The sequence below is a fragment of the Zootoca vivipara genome, chromosome 3 (genome assembly GCF_965207765.1).
Source record: "Zootoca vivipara chromosome 3, rZooViv2.hap1.1, whole genome shotgun sequence".
In the NCBI taxonomy this organism is placed as follows: domain Eukaryota; kingdom Metazoa; phylum Chordata; class Lepidosauria; order Squamata; family Lacertidae; genus Zootoca; species Zootoca vivipara.
In genome coordinates this window covers 118337877-118359123 of record NC_142586.1, presented here as the reverse complement: position 1 = coordinate 118359123, position 21247 = coordinate 118337877, and the positions used below count along the sequence as shown (strand labels likewise).

Sequence of the window (21247 nt, the reverse complement as noted above, 5' to 3'; positions counted from 1 at the left end):
TAAAACCCAATAAAAACTTTTAAAGGAAAAAAGAATGGGCTGGGTCGACAGGTGAAACCACCCAGGGTCTGTTGCAGAAGAAACAAGGAGACTCTGGCGGCATTTTGACCTCTGCCTGCCAAACCGCCGCTGGGTCCCTTGTCAAGGCTCAGGTGAAGAGGCCAGCCCCCAGCTCAGCTTGCCTCGGAGACTCCGCTGCCGCAGGAGCAAACCAAAGGTGAGCCCAAGCCGTCGAGAAGAGATGGGAGGCCTTGGCTGGGCTCTGCGGCGAACTGCAGCGGGCAAGGGTGGCGCCGAGAATCACTTACCACGCCGACTCCGTAATGGATGTGCGCCACGGTGATGAAGGTGGTGAGCAGGTAGAGGAGGAAGGTCTCGCTCTCCGGCAAGGCGCCCGTCAGCACCACGAAGAGGACCAGGGCCAGCGGGAAGAGCATCCAGTTGATAGGCTGGCACCGGGTGCTGCTCATCTGGCAGACGATCAGGCGGCACTGGGAGGAGAGGAGGAACAGCTGGTAACGGAGGACCAGGATGGCAGGAGAGGTCCGCCCAGCACCTGCCCGCCCCCCCAAGGCAAGGCAATGCTCCAATCCATCCAGGGCTGTTTCCTGGAGCACGGCTGAGGGTGCTGCTCTAGAACTTCACCGCTCTAGGGCTACTGGCAAAACTCTACTGCTGCAGCGTGGACGGATCCTCTGGAACAGAGACTCAGTCCCACAAGTGGGCAGGAATCCAAGGGCAACGCTGGAGGGCAGGCAGCCCAAACACCTGCTGGCACGGAGATGCTTTCTGCACAAGCAAACCCATATAGTCTGACCCCTGTGTTTTCCTCCCTCATGGGCTTGGATTGATGGACTACTTGAAATGAGGCTGCACTTTAAATTTTAATACTGTATTTTAATCTGTATTTTAATTCATTGTTTTTATGTTTTATTGTAATTCTGTTGGTGTGAGCCGCCCTGAGCCCGGTTCTTGACTGGGGAGGGCGGGGTATAAGTGGAAGTTTATTATTATTATAGTTGTCGTGGGGAATCTGGGAGGCTCTGCTCCTTGCCCCTTGAGCAAACTCCCCAGTACAGGTAACCTGAAAAGTTAGACCAAGGATAGGGAAGTTTTTCCTTTTAAAAAAGAAGGGGGGGAAAAAAGAGGGTCTGGCTTTTCCTAAAAAGCTTCTTCCTTAAAAAGGTCCACATTTTCTTTTGGCAAAGGGTGTTTAAGGAGATAACAGAAATCACTGGGTTAAGGCTGACTGAAAGTCCAGAGGTAGCGTTATTACCAATTTATGGTGGGGTGGAAGGTTCACAGGCTAGGACAAATTTATTGACAGCTGCACGAACTATTATAGCTAGGAAGTGGAAGGGGCAAGCAGAATATAAAATGGAAGAATGATATAAAGAGGAGTGGGATATAGCTATTAATGATAAATGAACACGTGCCATTAAGGTAAGATGGGGAATATGCAGGAGAAATGATTTTGAGGAGATATGGAAGATGTTTGGAGAATTTGCACTGTTAAAACGGAAAAGGGGTCAAACCATTGCAAGAGGTGTTGAAATTTTGGGAGGTTGCCTAGAATGGTCTGGGTGGTGGGGTGCACATTCTTATTCTTATTTATTTCAGTCAGCGGAGTATGAGACTCTTAATCTCAGGGTGGTGGGTTCAAGCCCCACATTGAGCAAAAAGATTCCTGCATTGCAGGGGGGGTTAGACTAGATGACCCTCATGGTCCCTTCCAACTCTGTTGTTGTTTAGTCGTGTCCGACTCTTCGTGACCCCATGGACCATAGCATGCCAGGCACTCCTGTCTTGCACTGCCTCCCGCAGTTTGGACAAACTCATGTTCGTAGCTTCGAGAACACTGTCCAACCATCTTGTCCTCTGTCGCCCCCTTCTCCTTGTGCCCTCCATTTTCCCAACATCAGGGTCTTTTCGAGGGAGTCTTCTCTTCTCATGAGGTGGCCAAGGTATTGGAGCCTCAGCTTCACGATCTGTCCTTCCAGTGAGCACTCAGGGCTGATTTCCTCCAGAATGGAACTCTAACTTCCAACTCTACAGTTCTATGATTCTATTATCCTATGATCCTCAGCGGACAGCCTTCCAGGGGCCATTGTACCACATGACTCTTATTTATGTATTTCATAAAAATTAAGACAGTGCTTGATTGGGGGGGGGGCAGAATACAACAATGCTTTAAAACAAAACAAAACAAAAACTTAAAATACTGAAACAGATTAAAATTCACATGAACCTGTCTATCATCCAGGTAGGCTTGTCTAAACAAGAATATTTTTAGCAGGTGCCGAAAAGTACAGCTAAGGCAGTGCTTGATATCAACAGGCCGGGAGTTCCTAAGGGTCCCGTGTGGCACCTCCTGCAGTGCCCATTCCGTTGGTGGGGTCGGCACATGCAGGGCAAAGCGGTCTCCTGGGGGAACTCTTGCGCAAGGAGGTTAGAGTCCAGGCACAGGGAAGCCAGAGGTTTCGCCATGCGCATCTCGCCACTGGAGGAGGAACTGATTACAGCTCAAGGACGTAAGGGGAAGCGAGGGGGAAATGCTGGAGGAGGGTTGGGGAGCAAGCCCAGAGAGGAGCGTGGCCAAGGGAGATGGCTGAGGGCCGGGTAAAGAGGGCTGGGGGGCCACACCCAGGGTTCCCCACCCCTGAGGCAAAGCAGCTTTGCTCCTGCCCTGCCAAGCCCCTCTGCGCGCGTGTCTTTGCAGCAGAAGGAACTTACGGAAATGTTGGCGAAGGCCGTGCCGACCATGAAGTAGAAGAGGCGGGGCTGGGTCTCCAGGATCTGCGTCGGCGAGTGGAAGATCCAAATGGTGCAGAGGATGAAGAGCAGGACCGGCGAAAGGAAGGGCAGCATCGCCTCGTAGACGGAGTGGTGTTTCAGGGTGTTGCTTCTGTAGGCTCTGAAAGGCGAGAGAGGCGTCAGCAAGATCGCCCCGCACTAGCAAGAGGTCCCCTGCAGGAGCGTTGCTGGTCAAGAGCTGGTGAGGCTCGTTTGACAACAAAAAACCGAGCCTTTACTGTCACCCGCCCAGTCCTGTGGAACTCCCTGCCACTGGAGACTGAGCAGGCGCCTTCTGTGCCAACTTTTAAACATCTGCTGAAAACTTTTCTATTCTGCCGGGCAATTACAAATGCATTCTTCTGCAATGGTTAACTGATGTTCGTTTTTAACTTTGTATGGTACCACTTTGATATTTTAAAATGACACAGCGGTATACGAGTCTTTCAATAAATAAAATTTTCAAAAAAAAAATGTGGGGGGGAGGGAGTCCTGAAAGGCATCTGGGAGCACCATCAGACTAACTCTGAAGGAGGCAGAACCCGATATAGTTCTTCCAACGGGGCCTCATCTGCAGGGCTGCAGTGTGGCCAGCAAAAGGAAGATGGGGAATGAGAAGCAGAGCCCCCTCCATCCCCATCAGGCCTCCTTTCCCCTCAAAGGTCACCTGGGGGCAGCCAGTGCCTCAGTGGGAGACAGAAAAGCAGTAGGGCTCATTCCACCAGCTCTGCTGGAGGTCCAGTTCCTCCACCGGGCACCTCCTGCCCCTGAACTGGGCCAGCCAGTCATTAGAGGAACAACTATTTAGAATTCGGTGCCTGAGTTTTCATTTTCCTCTTCCCTCCCTGTCCCTTTCTCCTTGCGTGTCGTGGGTTTTTTTTTAGGAGGGCAGTATAAATCTGCGAGACAGTCTCGTTTTGATAGTACGTAAGCGCCACTGTGAGCCTTCCTGGCTGAAAAGAGGGGGCACAAAATGCTCAAAATAAATAAAATAAAATACATACAGGAGGCCAGGCTCTGTCCAAGAGGCCTGGCCCAGCTGGTTCAGAGAGAGGGCCCAGCCAATCTCTTGGCTCCATAGTCTCAAAAGCAAAGGCTTGCCCCTGGCATCGCTTGTGCCCACTTTGCTTTCTCAAAACTCTCCCCACTGGGGAGACACTGAGGGGCACTGACCCCCCAGCAGAAGTGGGGCAGCCAACCGCATGGGGCCCTGACAACCGAGCTCAGACAGGACTTACTTGTAGTAGTTCAGCAGGCTCATGGGAAGCGTCACAGTCAGCGCGCAACCTACGGGAGAGAGGAGGGCCAGGTTACGACTCAGAGCACGCGATTCCCTTCACAGCAAAGACAGGCGCAGCCACACAGCAAAGTCTGTTCCACAACCCTCACTTGGATCTGTAACAGCAACTTGAGGCAGGGGAATGCGAGGAGTGTCTCCGAAAAGGGGAGAGCAGCTGCTGGTGAAAAAGGAAGCTTTTTCTGGGCTGGTGGGATGGCTTAGCAGCGTCACATCCTGCACTGCTGGCCACTTTTATCATTCGTGGAAGAATGCAACTGCTTCGTTCTGTTCTGTTAATACTCAGCGTGTTGTGAGTTGCCCTTGAGGACCAAAAGGCAGGCTATAAAAATAAATACAGTGGAACCTCAGTTCTCAAACCGCTCGGTTCTCCAATGTTTCCGCTTGAACGTCAAAAACCTAGAAGTAAGTGCTCCGGTTTTCAAACGTTCCTCGGAACCCGAATGTCTGACACAGCTTCCGAGCTGCAAAAAGCCAATCGGAAGCCGCACCTCGGAATTCGGATGTTTTGGAAGTCAAACGTCTTTCTGGAAAGGATTATGTTTATAATAATAATAATAATAATAATAATAATAATAATAATAATAATAATATTTATACCCCGCCCATCTGTCCGGGTTCCCCCAGTCACTCTGGGCGGCTTCCAACAAAACATTAAAATACAGAAAATACAGTTTGACTTCCGAGGTTCCACTGTACTGCACATTGTGACTGTTTGGATTTCATTTTGTTAAACAACACTACAGCAAACCCCCCAAAAGCTGAATCAGTGCAGCAACTTCCCACCCTGTAAATCTATCTGTTGAATGCTTTTATCATTGCATTCTACCTTTGAAGGGGACCCGGAAACTACAACTAATCCAGAATGCGGCAGCAAGACTGGTGACTGGAAGCAGCTGCCGGGACCATATAACACTGGTCCTAAAGGATTTACATTCAAAGTTACAGGTAGGTAGCCGTGTTGGTCTGCCGTAGTCGAAACAAAATAAAAAAAATTCCTTCCAGTAGCACCTTAGAGACCAACTAAGTTTGTCATTGGTATGAGCTTTCGTGTGCATGCACACTTCTTCAGATACAATTCAAAGTGTTGGTGCTGACCTTTAAAGCCCTAAATGGCCTCGGTCCAGTATACCTGAAGGAGTGTCTCCACCCCTATTGCTCACCCAAGACACTGAGGTCCAGCTCCCGGGGGCCTTCCGGCGGTTCCCTCACTGCGAGAAGTGAAGTTACAGGGAACCAGGCAGAGGGCCTTCTCGGTGGTGGCACCTGCTCTGTGGAATGCCATCCCATCAGATGTCAAGGAGATGAAGAACTACACTACTTTTAGAAAACATCTGAAAGCAGCCCTGTATTGGGAAGTTTTTTGATATTTGATGCTTTACTGTGGTTTTATAATTTGTTGGAAGCAGCCTAGAGTGGTTGGGCCAACCCAGTCAGATGTGCGGGGTACAAATAAAATCATCATCATTGTATGCTTTGTGGCTTATTCATTATTTTGCATTTTATTTTATAGGAATCAGAGTTGGAAGCAACCCCCAAGGGTCATCTAGTCCAACCCCCTGCAATACGCACTCTATGTAACCTTACCCAGGACCTTAAGATGAAAAAATTCCTTCAGTAGCACCTTAAAGACCAACTAAGTTTTTATTTTGGTATGAGCTTTCGTGTGCATGCACACTTCTTCAGATACATTTCACTGTATCTGAAGAAGTGTGCATGCACACGAAAGCTCATACCAAAATAAAAACTTAGTTGGTCTTTAAGGTGCTACTGAAGGAATTTTTTTATTTTACTTCGATCCAGACCAACACGGCTACCTACCTGTAACCTTAAGATGAAAGACCAAGAAAAAACAAACAGCACATAAAAAGCTAGGCAGATTTTTTACTTACGTTGTAATTATACAACACATTTGCCCCAGACTGGCCTCAATGAAATCTTGCCACTATCCACAAGTCCAGAATACCTCGTTGATCTTAAATAGGGTCTAAAATTCTGGAGCAAGCAGTTTCTCAATTGTGACCCTTGTGTACTCCAAAGAAAGGGGGTGGGGGGAGCACATGGCGAACAAAAGAAAACATAGAAGGGCCAACCTGGGATTATGGCACCGTATGGTATTAGGAAATTTTAAAAGACAGGCTTACCAAAGATCATTGCAGTGAATAGGTCTCTATACAAGAAATTGAAGAGGAAAGGGTTGTACCAGGCCTCCACGCCCACAATAGACGTCACAATGTACACGATGGAAATGGTCTGAAAAGTAATCAGAGAGAGAGGCAGAATTGCGGCATCTGGAAAGACTCATCCGGCCAGCTGGTGTGTGGATAGAAGGGCTTAGTGATCAGAAAGCTCTTAGCCATGTTATGACACTGCCAAAAGGAGCCCGGGCTTATGCCCCTGGGGTGGAAAAACAGTCCCCGCAGAGCCAGTTCCCCCTCTCCATCCCACCATGTCCCTACAAATGCACCCCCAGTGGAAACTGCTGGCTGCAAACAGAAGACCCCAAAACCTGCCCGGCTTGCAGCTCCCCTGGGATGTGCCAGCTGAGCCTGGTGGGAGCTGAAGCCTGAAAAATCTTGAGGGTGCCAGCTTGGCCACGGCTGGGATAGTCACCCGCAGCCTCGGCTGGAACACGGCTGGGATTGTCCTGGTCTGTATCACAGGTTTGCCCTTGCAGAGACCGTCACAACAATGTGAAGTGGTCTCTGAAGAGGCAGGCAGGCACACACTTCTTTATAAAGGTGCTAGGAACCATCCAGCCACTCCTTTGGGTTCTTGCTTTTGGTAAGAGGTTGTTTTTAATCTGATTCACCTCACTTTCCACCACCAGACTTGCAGGGGAGAAAGCGGGGCAGGGCTTCGATGAGAGGAAACCAGGATTCAAATCCCTGCTCAGTCACAATGCCCACTGCCTGGCGACTTCATGGGAGGGGTGGATAAAAAACCACTTATATTGGTCCTGAGCTTTTTGAAGAAAGAGATCACAGAGCTGGAAGGGATCCCGAGGGTCATCTAGTCCAACCCCCTGCAATGCAAGTAAAGCATCCATGACAGAGGGCCATCCAACCTCTGCTTAAAAACCTCCAAGGAAGGAGAGCCCACAAACTCCCGAGGGAGACCGATGATCCACTGCCGAATGGCTCTTACTGTCAGAAAGTTCTTCTGGGTTTAACATCATTAGCAAGGGCTGGCTCAGAAGATGTAAAAACACACAGCACAACCCACAGTGCTCCTGGGCTGTGCTCTCTGGCCCCCCAAGGGCACCACTTCAGTGCCTTCCTGCTTGGACAGGGATTTGAGCCCCAAGTATTAGCCCTCTGCGGGAGTTAAGTCCCATGGGCAATTTGCACAGCCTGAAAAAGTTACCGTATTTTTCCGTGTATAAGACGAGGTCCCCCCCTAAAAAATAATGTGAAAAATTAGGGGGTGTCTTATAGATGGAAAAAATATGGTAACTCCCATGAGAGAGGGAGAGATCTGAATTCATTTGAGTCTTAAGAACATAAAAAGAGTTTTGTCAGATCAGGCCCAAACGGGCCCATCTGGTCCAAAATTCTCTTCTCACAGGGGCCAATGAGATGCTACAAAGCAGGCATAGGCAAACTCGGCCCTCCAGAGGTTTTGGGACTACAACTCCCATCGTCCCTAGCTAACAGGACCAGTGGCCAGGGATGATGGGAGTTGTAGTCTCAAAACCTCTGGAGGGCCGAGTTTGCCTATGCCTGCCCCAAAGGGAAATCTATCTGCAAGCAGGGCCAGGGCACCACAGCAACACTCTCCCCTTCTGCAGTTTCCAGGAACTGGTATTTCCAGGACAGAGGCAGAACAGAGCCCTCCATGGCTGCCTCCTCCTCCATGAATTGGTCTCATCCTCTTTTAAAGCCATTCAAGTTGGTGGCCATCCTTGCCTCTTGTGGGAGGATCATTTAACTCTTGAAAACACACAACCAAAGGGGGACAAGGAAGAGGGACACTTCAAGCTGCTTCTTCCCTTTTGGCTCAGGAATGAAATTTGCCCCAAGTGCCTTACGTTCCCACCTGCAAAATCTATTGACAAACGCAGGTACCACCCCCCCCTCTTCTCCCGCCCCAGTGCAATTTACGGGACAGCATCGTGCAGAGGTCTCTGCTCCGCCACGGAAATGTTCAAGTCCAAGTCAACAAAACCTCTCCGACGGGAAACATCCGGGGGCAAAGGGCCCTTCCAAGGCTCCAGCGTGGTGAGAGGCTGTTCAGAAAGGGATCAATGGCCGTGGGCTGGGGAGGGGAGGGGAGGGGAGGCACAGCAGGGAAATGCCAAGAGGGAGAGAAGGCAGAAGCTGCGTGCCTGCAGATGATCACGGGAGGCAGAGATGGTCAAAAGTTGTTGTTGTTTAGTCGTTTAGTCATGTCCGACTCTTCGTGACCCCATGGACCATAGCATGCCAGGCACTCCTGTTTTGCACTGCCTCCCGCAGTTTGGTCAAACTCATGTTCGTAGCTTCAAGAACACTGTCCAACCATCTCGTCCTCTGACGTCCCCTTCTCCTAGTGCCCTCCATCTCCTAGTGCCCTCAATCTTTCCCAACATCAGGGTCTTTTCCAAGGATTCTTCTCTTCTCATGAGGTGGCCAAAGTATTGGAGCCTCAGCTTCACGATCTGTCCTTCCAGGGAGCACTCAGGACTGATTTCCTTAAGAATGGATAGGTTTGATCTTCTTGCAGTCCATGGGACTCTCAAGAGTCTCCTCCAGCACCATAATTCAAAAGCATCCTGTCAGAGGGCCTGGTATGGCTACTCTAGAGTAACGACTCCAGCATGGTCTTTTACGGTTTTTATTTAGTGCTGATTATTTACAGTGTTCAGAGCAGTAAAAATGCATCCTTAAGGTGAGGTGTCTGAACTCCCGAATGGCGATTGGCGCGTTTTCTTCCAGCACCACAGCTTTGGCAGACCCAACCTCTTCCCCCTACGTTTGCGTCGCAATTCGGGAGTTGGGGGAATTGGCCTCCCCCCTGTGCGTCCTACTTCCTGTCCCACCTGCGGCCTGGGCTCCACAACCTTGCCTGAGCCTCGGACACCACTTCCTGACTCTCCGCTGGAGGCAGAGCTCTCCTTACTCTCTCCCGCGCTTGGGGATGGGCTGGAACTTAAGATGGGAGGGACTTCCCTGTATCCCTCGTCCCTCACATCCATTCTTCGGCGATCAGCCTTCTTTATGGTCCAGCTCTCACTTCCATACATCACTACTGGGGAAACCATAGCTTTAACTACGGTATATGGACCTTTGCTTTTTAAGATGCTGTCTAGGTTTGTCATTGCTTTTCTCCCAAGAAGCAGGCGTCTTTTAATTTCGTGGCTGCTGTCACCATCTGCAGTGATCACCTGGAGAAGGAACTGGCAAGCCACTCCAGTATCCCTGCCAAGAAAACTCCATGGTCAAAAGAGGACTGGACAAACTCATGGAGGAGGCTAGCAATGGGTACTAGCCAGGGTGACTCTGCTCTGCCTCCACAGTCGGAGGCAGCCAGTTGCTGGAAACCACAGGAGGGGAGAGGGCTCTCGTGCTCAGGTCCTGCTCGCTGGTTCCCCACAGGCTCCTGGTCAACCACTGTGAGAACAGGAAGGTGGACTCGGTGGGCCAATGGCCCAATGGGGCCCAGGAATTTCTTCTTGTGAGCACAGCTGACCGAGATGCTGGTGGCTGGCAGAACACATGGTCCTCTTCCTCCCCACTCCAAGGCAACTGCGCCTGCCAAGTAATTAAGTCAGAGGACTCTGCAGATCTTAGTCGATGGATGTTGACTGCTTTGGCTGACAGACTCCTCTATTAAAATGTGGAGCAGCAGGAAGGAAGGAAGGAAGGAAGGAAGGAAGGAAGGAAGGAAGGAAGGAAGGAAGGAAGGAAGGAAGGAAGGAAGGAAGGAAGGAAGGAAGGAAGGAAGGGGAAAACCACAGATGTCACAGACATCTGAGAAGCGACTGCTGTGTCGCAGTGGAAGGAAGGCAGAACAGCCTCTTTCATAGAATCATAGAGTTGGAAGAGACCACAAGGGCCATCCAGTCCAACCCCCTGCCAAGCAGGAAACACCATCAAAGCATTCTTGACATATGCCTGTCAAGCCTCTGCTTAAAGACCTCCAAAGAAGGAGACTCCACCACACTCCTTGGTAGCAAATTCCACTGCCGAACAGCTCTTACTGTCAGGAAGTTCTTCCTAATGTTGAGGTGGAATCTTCTTTCTTGTAGTTTGAATCCATTGCTCCGTGTCCGCTTCTCTGGAGCAGCAGAAAACAACCTTTCTCCCTCCTCCATATGACATCCTTTCATATATTTGAACATGGCTATCATATCACCCCTTAACCTTCTCTTCTCCAGGCTAAACATACCCAGCTCCCTAAGCCGTTCCTCATAAGGCATCGTTTCCAGGCCTTTGACCATTTTGGTTGCCCTCCTCTGGACACGTTCCAGTTTGTCAGTATCCTTCTTGAACTGTGGTGCCCAGAACTGGACACAGTACTCCAGGTGAGGTCTGACCAGAGCAGAATACAGTGGTACTATTACTTCCCTAGATCTAGATGCTATCTAGATGCTAGTTGCCTCTTGCCTGGCAGCTTTTGAAATTAGCTTCCATTCCTCAGCTGCCTGGCTTATCACTGGCACAAATAAAAAAACTGATCCAAAGTGTTGTGAAATCAATTGCCCCATAAAATGTTGCAGCCCTATTGTTAGCAGTTCATTCCCTTCTAGTGCAACCCAACTGACTCAACGCAGGGATTCCTTGCAAGAGACCTTCTTTCACTCCAAGCGCCTCCGCTGTAACTGTTACCCGCGATGTTTTATTTTCATTTATTTCATAAAAATTTATACACCGCTTCATTGCAAACCAAACTAAAATACCTCAATGTGGTTTTAAAAAAAGATGAATCAAGGGAAAACATTTTAAAACATACAAGAAGTTAAAATACTAAAACCTGGTTAAAATCCACATCAGCTTTCTAAAGATCTGGGTAAAAGGTAAAGGGGACCCCTGACCATTAGGTCCAGTCGTGACCGACTCTGGGGTTGCACACTCATCTCACATTATTGGCCGAGGGAGCCGGCGTATAGCTTCCAGGTCATGTGGCCAGCATGACAAAGCCACTTCTGGCAAACCAGAGCAGCACATGGAAACACCGTTTACCTTCCCGCTATAGCGGTTCCTATTTATCTACTTGCATTTTGACGTGCTTTCGAACTGCTAGGTTGGCAGGAGCTGGGACCGAGCAACGGGAGCTCACCCCGTCACAGGGATTCGAACCGCCAACCTTCTGATCAGCAAGCCCTAGGCTCAGTGGTTTAACCACAGCGCCACCTGGGTCCCTCGAAAGGGTAGGCTTGTCTAAACAAGAATGTTTTTAGCAGGTGCCAGAAATAATACAGCGAGGGTGCCTGCTTGACATCAAGAGGCGGGGAGTTCCAAAGATTTCCATGGCCATTTTGTAATCTTTGGAGGGGAACACTCTGCCATTTCCAAACCAGCAAAGCAATAAGCAGGCATGGCTTGCTCAAGCTGGCCTGGGGCCGATCTTTAGTCTTTCCCGGCACTGAAATTCTGTTGTCACACTGACTAGCCCAAGGCAACCCTCCTTAAGAGGAGGCGCACTGTGCCACTGTGACAAACACTCCACCCACTCTGAGTGCAGCAATGCATCCTTGGAGGCGGAATCACTACACAGCCCTCCCGTCTTTCCTCTCACCTCGCTCGCTGTCACAGAAGCAGCCCGAGAGCCGGTTTCCCGCTGCGCGTGGCTCTGGCTCTTAGAATCGTAGAGTTGGAAGAGACCACAAGGGTCATCCAGTCCAACCCCCTGCCAAGCAGGAAACACCATCAAAGCATTCTTGACATATGCCTGTCAAGCCTCTGCTTAAAGACCTCCAAAGCAGGACACTCCACCACACTCCTAGCACGGGCTCTGGCATTCGCTCCATAACACGCAGCGACTTTCCCCCTTCCGCTTTAGGAGGGGGAAAGTGCGTGTTATGGTCTGAAAAATACGGCGAGTGTTTCTTTTCAACCCTCTGCCTCTCAAATGAGCTCCTTCCCCACATTGGGTTTCACAACACCAAAAAATAAAAATAATAAATATACTCAATTGTCAAAATAAAACAGCACATGAAAAACAAACCAATAAAAGTAAATCCACATGCAGGAAAAGGTTATAGCCAGCCACTGCAGTGTAGTGATTAGAGTGCTGGACTAGGACCTGGGTTCAAATCCTCCCACACTGAGAGCCAGTGTGGTGTAGTGGTTAAGAGTGGTGGATTCGTAATCTGGTGAACTGGGTTCGCTTCCCCACTCCTCCACTTGCAGCGGGTGACCTTGGGCTAGTCACACTTCTCTGAAGTCTCTCAGCCTCACTCACCTCACAGAGTGTTTGTTGTGGGGGAGGAAGGGAAAGGAGAATGTTAGCCGCTTTGAGACTCCTTCGGGTAGTGATAAAGCGGAATATCAATTCCAAACTACTACTCCTCCTTCACTAGGTGTGACTTTGGGGGCCAATCACTGCCTCTCAGCTTAACCTATACCTCACAAGAGTTGTTGTGGGGTAAAACGGGGAGGAGGAGGAGAGCTAGAAGAGGGAGGCTACAGGGAGGACTGGAAACCTTTTGCTGAATATTTAAAGCATTACTGTAAACATGTAAAAACACAGGAAGGATTTCAATGAAGAACATCAGCGAAATATTTGTTGGATAATATTGTGGAGAAGTTAGGACACAGAATAACCATAATACGAAGAAATTTTAGAAAACATGGGAAAACCATGGAGGGGGTGGAGGGGAAGTCAAATCTGAAATGAATGTGATTTGGGAAAATACGTATTAAATTTGTAAACTTTCTGAAACCTAAAAAACCCCAAAGGAAGCCTATACAGTCGTGCCTTGGTTCTCAAACGCCTTAGTACTCGTATGTTTTGGCTCCTGAACGCCGCAAAGTGACTGTTCTGGTTTTTTAACACTTTTCAGAAGCCGAACGTCCGACATGGCTTCCAATTGAGTGTAGGAAGCTCCTGCAGCCAATCGGAAGCCGTGCCTTGGTTTTTGGACGGTTCTGGGAGTCGAACGGATTGAGTTTGAGAACCAAGGTACCACTGTAAATGAAATAAAGGAAATAAGCGAAGTGGGAAGAGGGAAGCGGAGGGTCAGGAAGCGACGCACTCACTTACCACCTGGCTGATGTCGTACCCCCAGGGCAAGAAGAGAACCCCTGTGTTGTACTTCTCCCAGTGGGAGAGGATGAAGGAGAACAGGACCACCCACAGGAGGAGGTAGAGGACGAAGACGCTGACGCCGTTGGGGCCCCGGCCGAAGGTGGAGTAGACCGTCACCACGAAGAACATGCAGGCCCAGCTGTCCAGGCCGTGGTCAAAGAGCTCTCCCAGAGGGGTGCTGGACTGCGTGCGCCGGGCCTGCTTCCCATCCACGCCATCTAGAAGGGGGGAGGGGGATAAGGAGAAGCGGGGGGGTGGGTGTCAGAGGCATGGGTCAACTCCCTGCAGCCTGCATCTCTCGCAGTCCCAGTGGCTGGCTGGGAGGAGAGAGGCACAAGCCAAAAAGCCAGAGCTTGTGCTAAAGAATCTGTGTTTATATGTCGGAGGGCCATAGATCAGGGGTAGGGTGTCTGCCTTGCAAGCAGAAAGTCCCGGGTTCAAACCCCACTGGCATCTCCAGGTGCGGCTGGGAGAGACTCCTGCCTGAAATCCTGGAAAGCCACTGCTGCCGGTCAGTGTAGGTAATACTGAGCTAGGGGGGGGCCAGTGGCCTGACTCTGTAGCTTCCTGCGCTCCTAAACAGAATCAGGACTCAGTGGATAAAGCGCTAACCGGACTTCTCTTACAGCCATGTTCTGGGAGGGCTTAGAAGGCGCGAACGTGAACGCTTGGTACAAGAGAGGGTGGCATGGTGCCCTTGCGGAGAAACTGACCCACAAATGGAGCCAGGCAAGGCGAGAGGAACAAAGCACAAAGAGACCTTTGTTGGAGAACGGTGGGGGTTTCTTTCATTCACAAGCCCTCCAGAAAACCAAAGCCTAGTCGCAAAGATTTATAGTAGCTTGTGGATCGGTTAATAAGAATATATTTAACACATATATACTGTTGTAAGCTGTAGTGTTCATGAATGCAGGTTTTCATAATGAATCTTTTGTTGGGGGGGGGGCCTCTGGGGAAAATATAAAGTGTGTGTGTGTGTGTGTGTGTGTGTGTGTGTGTGTATATATATATCACATCATTTAAGAGTTAAGGACGATGAACCCCTGGCCACCTCTGACTGAGCAGTGTCTTCTTTCAAGGTGTGCTTCTAAGAGCAGCTTCAATACAAAGGGGAAAGCAGAGTCCTCCTTGCAATATACCCATTGTTAGAGGAGGGCTATGAACACTGTGGTGATGGAAGGGGGCCCCTGGATAGAATCGTAGAGTTGGAAGAGACCACAAGGGCCATCCAGTCCAACCCCCTGCCAAGCAGGAAACACCATCAAAGCATTCTTGACATATGCCTGTCAAGCCTCTGCTTAAAGACCTCCAAAGAAGGAGACTCCACCACACTCCTTGGCAGCAAATTCCACTGTCGAACAGCTCTTACTGTCAGGAAGTTCTTCCTAATGTTTAGGTGGAATCTTCTTTCTTGTAGTTTGAATCCATTGCTCCGTGTCCGCTTCTCTGGAGCAGCAGAAAACAACCTTTTCCCCTCCTCTATATGACATCCTTTCATATATTTGAACATGGCTATCATATCACCCCTTAACCTTCTCTTCTCCAGGCTAAACATACCCAGCTCCCTAAGCCGTTCCTCATAAGGCATCGTTTCCAGGCCTTTGACCATTTTGGTTGCCCTCCTCTGGACACATTCCAGCTTGTCAGTATCCTTCTTGAACTGTGGTGCCCAGAACTGGACACAGTACTCCAGGTGAGGTCTGACCAGAGCAGAATACAGTGGTACTATTACTTCCCTAGATCTAGATGCTATACTCCTATTGATGCAGCCCAGAATTGCATTGGCTTTTTGAGCTGCTGCATCACACTGCTGACTCATGTCAAGTTTGTGGTCTACCAAGACTCCTTGATCCTTTTCACATGTACTGCTCTCAAGCCAGGTGTCTCCCATCCTGTATTTGTGCCTTTCATTTTTTTTGCCCAAGTGTAGTACTTTACATTTCTCCTTGTTAAAATTCATCTTGTTTGCTTTGGCCCAGTTGTCTAATCTGTTAAGGTCATTCTGAAGTGTGATCCTGTCCTCTGGGGTATTAGCCACCCCTCCCAATTTGGTGTCATCTGCAAACTTGCTCAGGATGCCCTCAAGCCCATCATCCAAGTCATTGATAAAGATGTTGAATAAGATTGGGCCCAAGACAGAACCCTGTGGCACCCCACTAGTCACTTCTCTCCAGGATGAGGAGGAGCCATTGATGAGCACCCTTTGGGTTCTGTCAGTAAGCCAGTTACAAATCCACTGAATGGTAGCATTGTCTAGCCCGCATTTTACCAGCTTCTTTACAAGAATATCATGGGGCACCTTGTCAGAGGCCTTGCTGAAATCAAGATGCTAGTCGTTTGGCCCCAACAACTGCTGAGACCACTGTCGCAAATACCCCCTTCTATCTATCGCAGGCACAGACACAAAGATACAGTAAAGAACCGGCTTTTACCTAGCGTGTAAGCCATGAAATTGAGGAGGCCCACCATGACCCACACCTTGTTCGGAACGTGCTGCTGATCGGGTGCTGTGGAAAGAAAACCATTTTGAGTTTGCTGCACAATCATTATTGGTATTATGATCATTATTGTTATTATAATAATTATATATTATACTAGCTGGCCCTACCACGCGTTGCTGTGGCTCATCCCTGTGATTTCTCCCACCCTGTGCCGACCCATGGCATATCCCACCCCCTCCCCGGCTTATCCCTGTGATACCACCCCTCTGCCCCGACCCATGACGTATCACTCCCCCTTCTCCCCCCACCCCCGGCTCATCCCTGTGACTGGCCCCACTGTGTCCTGACCTATCCCGTCCCCTCCCCCAGGCATGTCAGTACCTCCATTCGGCCTAGTCTGTAAAGGCTTCAGCCTAGTATGTAAACGGGAGCCAAGGTGCTGTTGAGAGGGAAGGTTTTATAGGTGCAGTACCAGTGTAGCCGCCGCTAGAGGGTGCTGGTTTGTAACCTGGTTCTTTTCCCAGCATGCACTTTTGGCTGAGAGGTGCATTCTGGAACAGGGTTTTTTGGGGGTTTTACCTGGCGGAGGTGCGACATCTGTCTTAGCAAACTTTCCTATATCCTTCGGACATTCGCATGTGATGTGTCAAAATCGGTCAAGCGGTTTTGGTGAAAAGTGGAAACACACCCACATGTCCTTCTTACGTTTTTATATATATAGATTTGTATGCCGCCCTTCATCTGAAGACCCAGGGCAGGGGTCAGCAAACGTCTTCAGCAGGGGGCTGGTCCACTGTCCCTCAGACCTTGTGGGGAGCCAGACTATATTTTGGAGAAAAAAATGAACAAATTCCCAAGCCCCACAAATAACCCAGATGCGCATTTTAAATAAAAGCACACATTCTACTCATGTAAAAAACCACTGATTCCCGGGCCGGATTTAGAAGGCGGTTGGTCCAGATCCAGCCACTGGGCCTTAGTTTGCCTACCCATGACCCAGGGCTTCACAACCTGCCACCTTTGTATGTGTCAAGAAGCCAATGCTCACCCGTTTGCACCCAAGCCTAAGAGGAAGGCCGCCCACAGAAGCTGGACTGCGGGCTCAACTCTAGAGCCCAAGTGGTGTTCTCAATTCGCGTTTGACATTTCTGGGACCAGAACAGGAAGATAACCCCAGGGGCCTAAAGCCTGCGGAAGCCTACAAACTGAAGCTTTCACTTTCAGCCTTGTGCAGAAAAGGCTGTGTTGGCCCGTGAGAAAAATCCCCAAATGTGTATTAAGGCAACGCTTTAACGGCCATTACCTCTACACCAGGGTTTCCTAAACTTGGGTCTCCAGCTGTTTTTGGACTACAATTCCCATCAACGCTGACCACTGGGTCCTGCTAGCTAGGGGTGGTGGGAGTTGTAGTTCCAAAACTGCATATAGAACTATGCAGGCAAGAACGAGCCGTCTCAGGAACAGTTTCTTCTCTAGAGCGATTTTGGCCTTAAATGGAAAGCCTGGACTTTGAAGTCATCTTATTTTACTTGTTATTTTGTATTATATTTACTGTTTTTAATTAGGTTTTGTAATTTTGGATTATGCGGAATGCTTTATCGGAGTGGATGTAGCAACCGAGTAATTTCGTTGTTCCCGCAAGGGGACAATGACAAGAAAGATATCTAATGACAAGAAAGATATCTATCCATAAAACCAGCTGGAGACCCAAGGTCGGGGAACCCTGATCTAGACCAATTACCTGTGGGAGCCATACTAACTGCATTGTGTCCTCTCGGTTCACAAACACAGAAGCACAGAGGGACTGAGAATCTCACTACATTGCTTCTCCGCCTTGGATTGTCTACGTTCCCCAGAAACACGACTGCTAAAACTCAACACCAGCATGACAGGTGTTGCATAGGACATGGGTAGGCAAACTAAGGCCCAGGGGCTGGATCCGGCTCAATCGCCTTCTAAATCCGGCCTGCGGATGGTCCGGGAATCAGTGTGTTTTTACATGAGTAGAATGTGTCCTTTTATTTCAAATGCATCTCTGAGTTATTTGGGGGCCGTAGGGATTTGTTCTCCCTCCCCCCCCCCCAAAATATACTCTGCCCCCCCCCAGGTCTGAGGGACAGTGGACTGGCCCCCTGCTGAAGAAGTTTGCTGACATACAGGGAGGGGCTGGATCCCTGCCCAAGACTGAAGAGGCATCGGAAATGAAGGTCAGGATAATAAATGGGTTAACTGGAAACATGCAAGAGAAATGCTGCAAGGACTATCCAGGACAATTTACTGGGAAAATTCCCCGAGATGTCCCTGTGAAGGACGATAAGGAGGAGGCCACACAAGCAGCAGCAGCAACAGGAGCGGCCGGCAGGAGATGGGGCTTGTATGTGTTTTAATTTATTTATAATAATATTTGTATACCGTTGTAGAACAGAAAAAAAAATATCAAAGCAGTTTGCAGCAATAAAACCATTAACACATTGCAATAAGAGGTTTAAAACAGACGCCAATTAACGATTGCCGAAAGGTGCCTTCTTAATTGCCTGCATCGGCCTGGCAATTCAGTTTGGGGCAGGGGTTTAAAAGTTACAACAGAAGGTACCCGCTGAATCTCTAGTGGCGTTCAAGGTCATTGTTGTCAATCAAGCCTCACCGACTTGTGGGACGACCAATGATGCTCAGAGGCCAAAGAACAGGTATCTGAAGATCCTGGTATCTGAAGAAGTGTGCACGCACACGAAAGCTCATACCTATGGCGAACTTAGTTGGTCTCTAAGGTGCTACTGGAAGGATATTTTATTTTTATTTTGACTGCGTCAGACCAACACGGCTACCTACCTGTAACAAAGAACAGGAGACACCTCCAGGGAAGGCCCAGTACAGGACCACAACACTCCTGGCAGGGTTTCGACAGAGAGCTCTGTCTAGGCCATCAGATAACGGGTGATTATCACCTCTGCAAACTGACAACTCCCTGCTCATGCCAGCCAAGGGCAGAGTCCTGGAGCTTATCATCCAGTTTGTAAAGAGGTTTCCCAGCAACACCTCCTCCCAGCTGTCAGGTTTCCAAGGCTAGAAGGCAACTCCCTAGGCATAGGTACCACAAACACCCCGGCATTCCCAGCCAACCTGGATAGGATCCTACAGCTGTAGAGTCGGAAGGGACCCAAAGGGACCTCTAGCCCAACCCCCTGCAATGACGGGGGCTAGGACTATGGCAGCAGTTCAAGATCTGGCCAATGGCTCTGGATCTGGCCAATGGCTCATCCAGTCCAGTGCCCTGTTCTCACAGCGGCCGACCAGATGCCCATTATGGGAAACCTGCAAGCAGGATTGGAGCGCAAGAGCACCAGCCCTTCCCAGCAGCGTTGGCAGCCTTTAGGCAACACCCAATACTCTGCTCCCCTTTAGATGTGTGGGGTGACGAGATAGCCGTGGGCCATTTCCCCCCCCCTGCAGTCCAGAACTGAGGTTTGAGTGTGTCACTGTAGACACAAGGAAGTCAAGATGCCTTCAATGCGCAGAGACAGAGTGAAGAACATGCACCATCTCCGCTCATATCACTTTCATGCCCGTAAATGTGTATACAGCGTTTGCTGTTCCTGTTGTTCTTGTTGTTTAAAGAAAAACGGTCTTACCAGATGCATAAAAGTCAGGGTCACAGTATGCCATGAGGAAGAAGTTGAAGACAAGCAGGAGGAAGCCACTAAACGTTATCAAGTTTGGGGCCAGCCACATAGGGAAAATCTGTGAGAAAACAGCAAAGACACATGCAGAAAACCCACATTAATTGATCAGCCATGTACAGTTGACGTTTAGGCAGGAGAAGAGAGACTCTCCTTGAGAGTTAGGGTGACGTTCGTCTTTCTTGCTTATCCTTCGTGCGGCAACACAAAAAGGACTCCAGGACATGAGTGTAGCTAATAATGATGATGATAATAATAATAATAATAATAATAATAATAATAATAATAATTTATTTATACCCCGCCCATCTGGCTGGGTTTCCCCAGCCACTCTGGGCGGCTTACAACAGAAAAATAAAATAAAACAATTAAACATTAAAAGCCTCCCTAAACAGGGCTGCCTTCAGCTGTTTTTCTCTTTGACATCTGATGGGAGGGCGTTCCACAGGGTGGGTGCCACTACCGAGAAGGCCCTCTGCCTGGTTCCCTGCAACTTGGCTTCTCGCAACGAGGGAACCACCAGAAGGCCCTCGGTACTGGACCTCAGTGTCCGGGCAGAACAATGGGGGTGGAGACGCTCCTTCAGGTATACTGGACCGAGGCCATTTAGGGCTTTAAAGGTCAGCACCAACACTTTGAACTGTGCTCGGAAACGTACTGGGAGCCAATGTAGATCTTTCAAGACCGGTGTTATGTGATCTTGTGCATCTCTGGTGACTTCTCCCCCAACAGGGATGCCAACAGGTCCACTTCAAGCTTCAAGAAAGCACGCTCGACAGGTCACGGAGGTAGGCAGGAGGGCCAACTCACCTTGACTACCGTGTTCCAGAAGGGATGCATGACGTACAGGGAGAGTGGGTTACTGTCCACAGCGCTGTACTGTGAAGGAAACAGAGAGGAGAGAGAGGTTAGGCTGGCGATTTTCTAACCCAGCAAGATTCTCTAGAAAGAGCTACAGAGAAATACCTAAATGCATATTTGTGCCATGCTTTTATCAGGCCAACCAAAATGGCATCAAGGTTGCCGGCAAGCTTTTGAGTCCTCCAGAACAATCACTGGAGCAGCAGTTTCCGAACTTTTCCGAGAGACCAGACTCATCCCCAGTGCACCCTGTCCTATAGGAAGGTGGTCTTATTCGGGACAGGTGTTTGCACAACCCAATGAAAACCCATACAGGAACAATGAGCTGCACACTTATTCGAAATCCAATTGAAACTATTTAATTAATTCAACAGAATGGATGAAATTTAATGAAGAACAAAGATTGAGAGAGCAAGGGTCATTGTTTTTGCTTCCTGATTTATATCGTAAAATGCCCTGTGGTCCTCAGGTGAAGGATGGAATAGAAATTTTTATAAATAATAAAAATAACTTGATATAGTGACACCAGGTTTTAAAAATCTGATAGTCTTTTACATCTCCAGACCCCCCTCCCCGCATCTTAGCATCCCCCCCCAAGGTAATCCCACTGCCCCCCAAGGGATGGGTGGGTGATACGGCCCGTTTTGGGAACCACTGGGCTAAATGATAAGCAAAGCAAGGGGTGGGACAGAGGGAAAAGACGGTAGGTGCAGGGTGCAGCTGGAGGGAACAGGCTGTCAAATGACGCTCTCTTGGATCTATGCAGGGATCAGGCTGTCCCCAAAACGTACTGGGGGAAGCAAGCATTACGATGGCAGACTCCCCACTTCTAGGGAACTGGCCTGATCCAGCAGGCTCTTATGTTCTTAGTGAGAGATGCACGCCAAACACCAGCTTCCCCCAACCTGGTGCTCTCCAGGCCAACACAGCCAAACTGGCTAGCGTTG

General features: G+C 49.3%; 1 protein-coding gene across 2 annotated transcripts in view; it reads right to left on the bottom strand.

Annotated features, from left to right (window-relative positions):
• The window catches only part of SELENOI (selenoprotein I), a 64420-nt gene that overhangs the window by 5303 nt on the left and 37870 nt on the right, over positions 1–21247 (bottom strand). For both annotated transcript variants that reach the window (XM_035110738.3, XM_088667003.1), the window contains exons 2-9: positions 20250–20318; positions 19392–19500; positions 15754–15828; positions 13277–13539; positions 6235–6343; positions 4032–4080; positions 2734–2914; positions 309–491 (exon numbers count right to left, since the gene is read on the bottom strand). In XM_035110738.3, the coding sequence (XP_034966629.3) occupies positions 309–491; positions 2734–2914; positions 4032–4080; positions 6235–6343; positions 13277–13539; positions 15754–15828; positions 19392–19500; positions 20250–20318 (1038 nt within the window). The remainder of the gene's footprint in view (positions 1–308; positions 492–2733; positions 2915–4031; positions 4081–6234; positions 6344–13276; positions 13540–15753; positions 15829–19391; positions 19501–20249; positions 20319–21247) is intronic.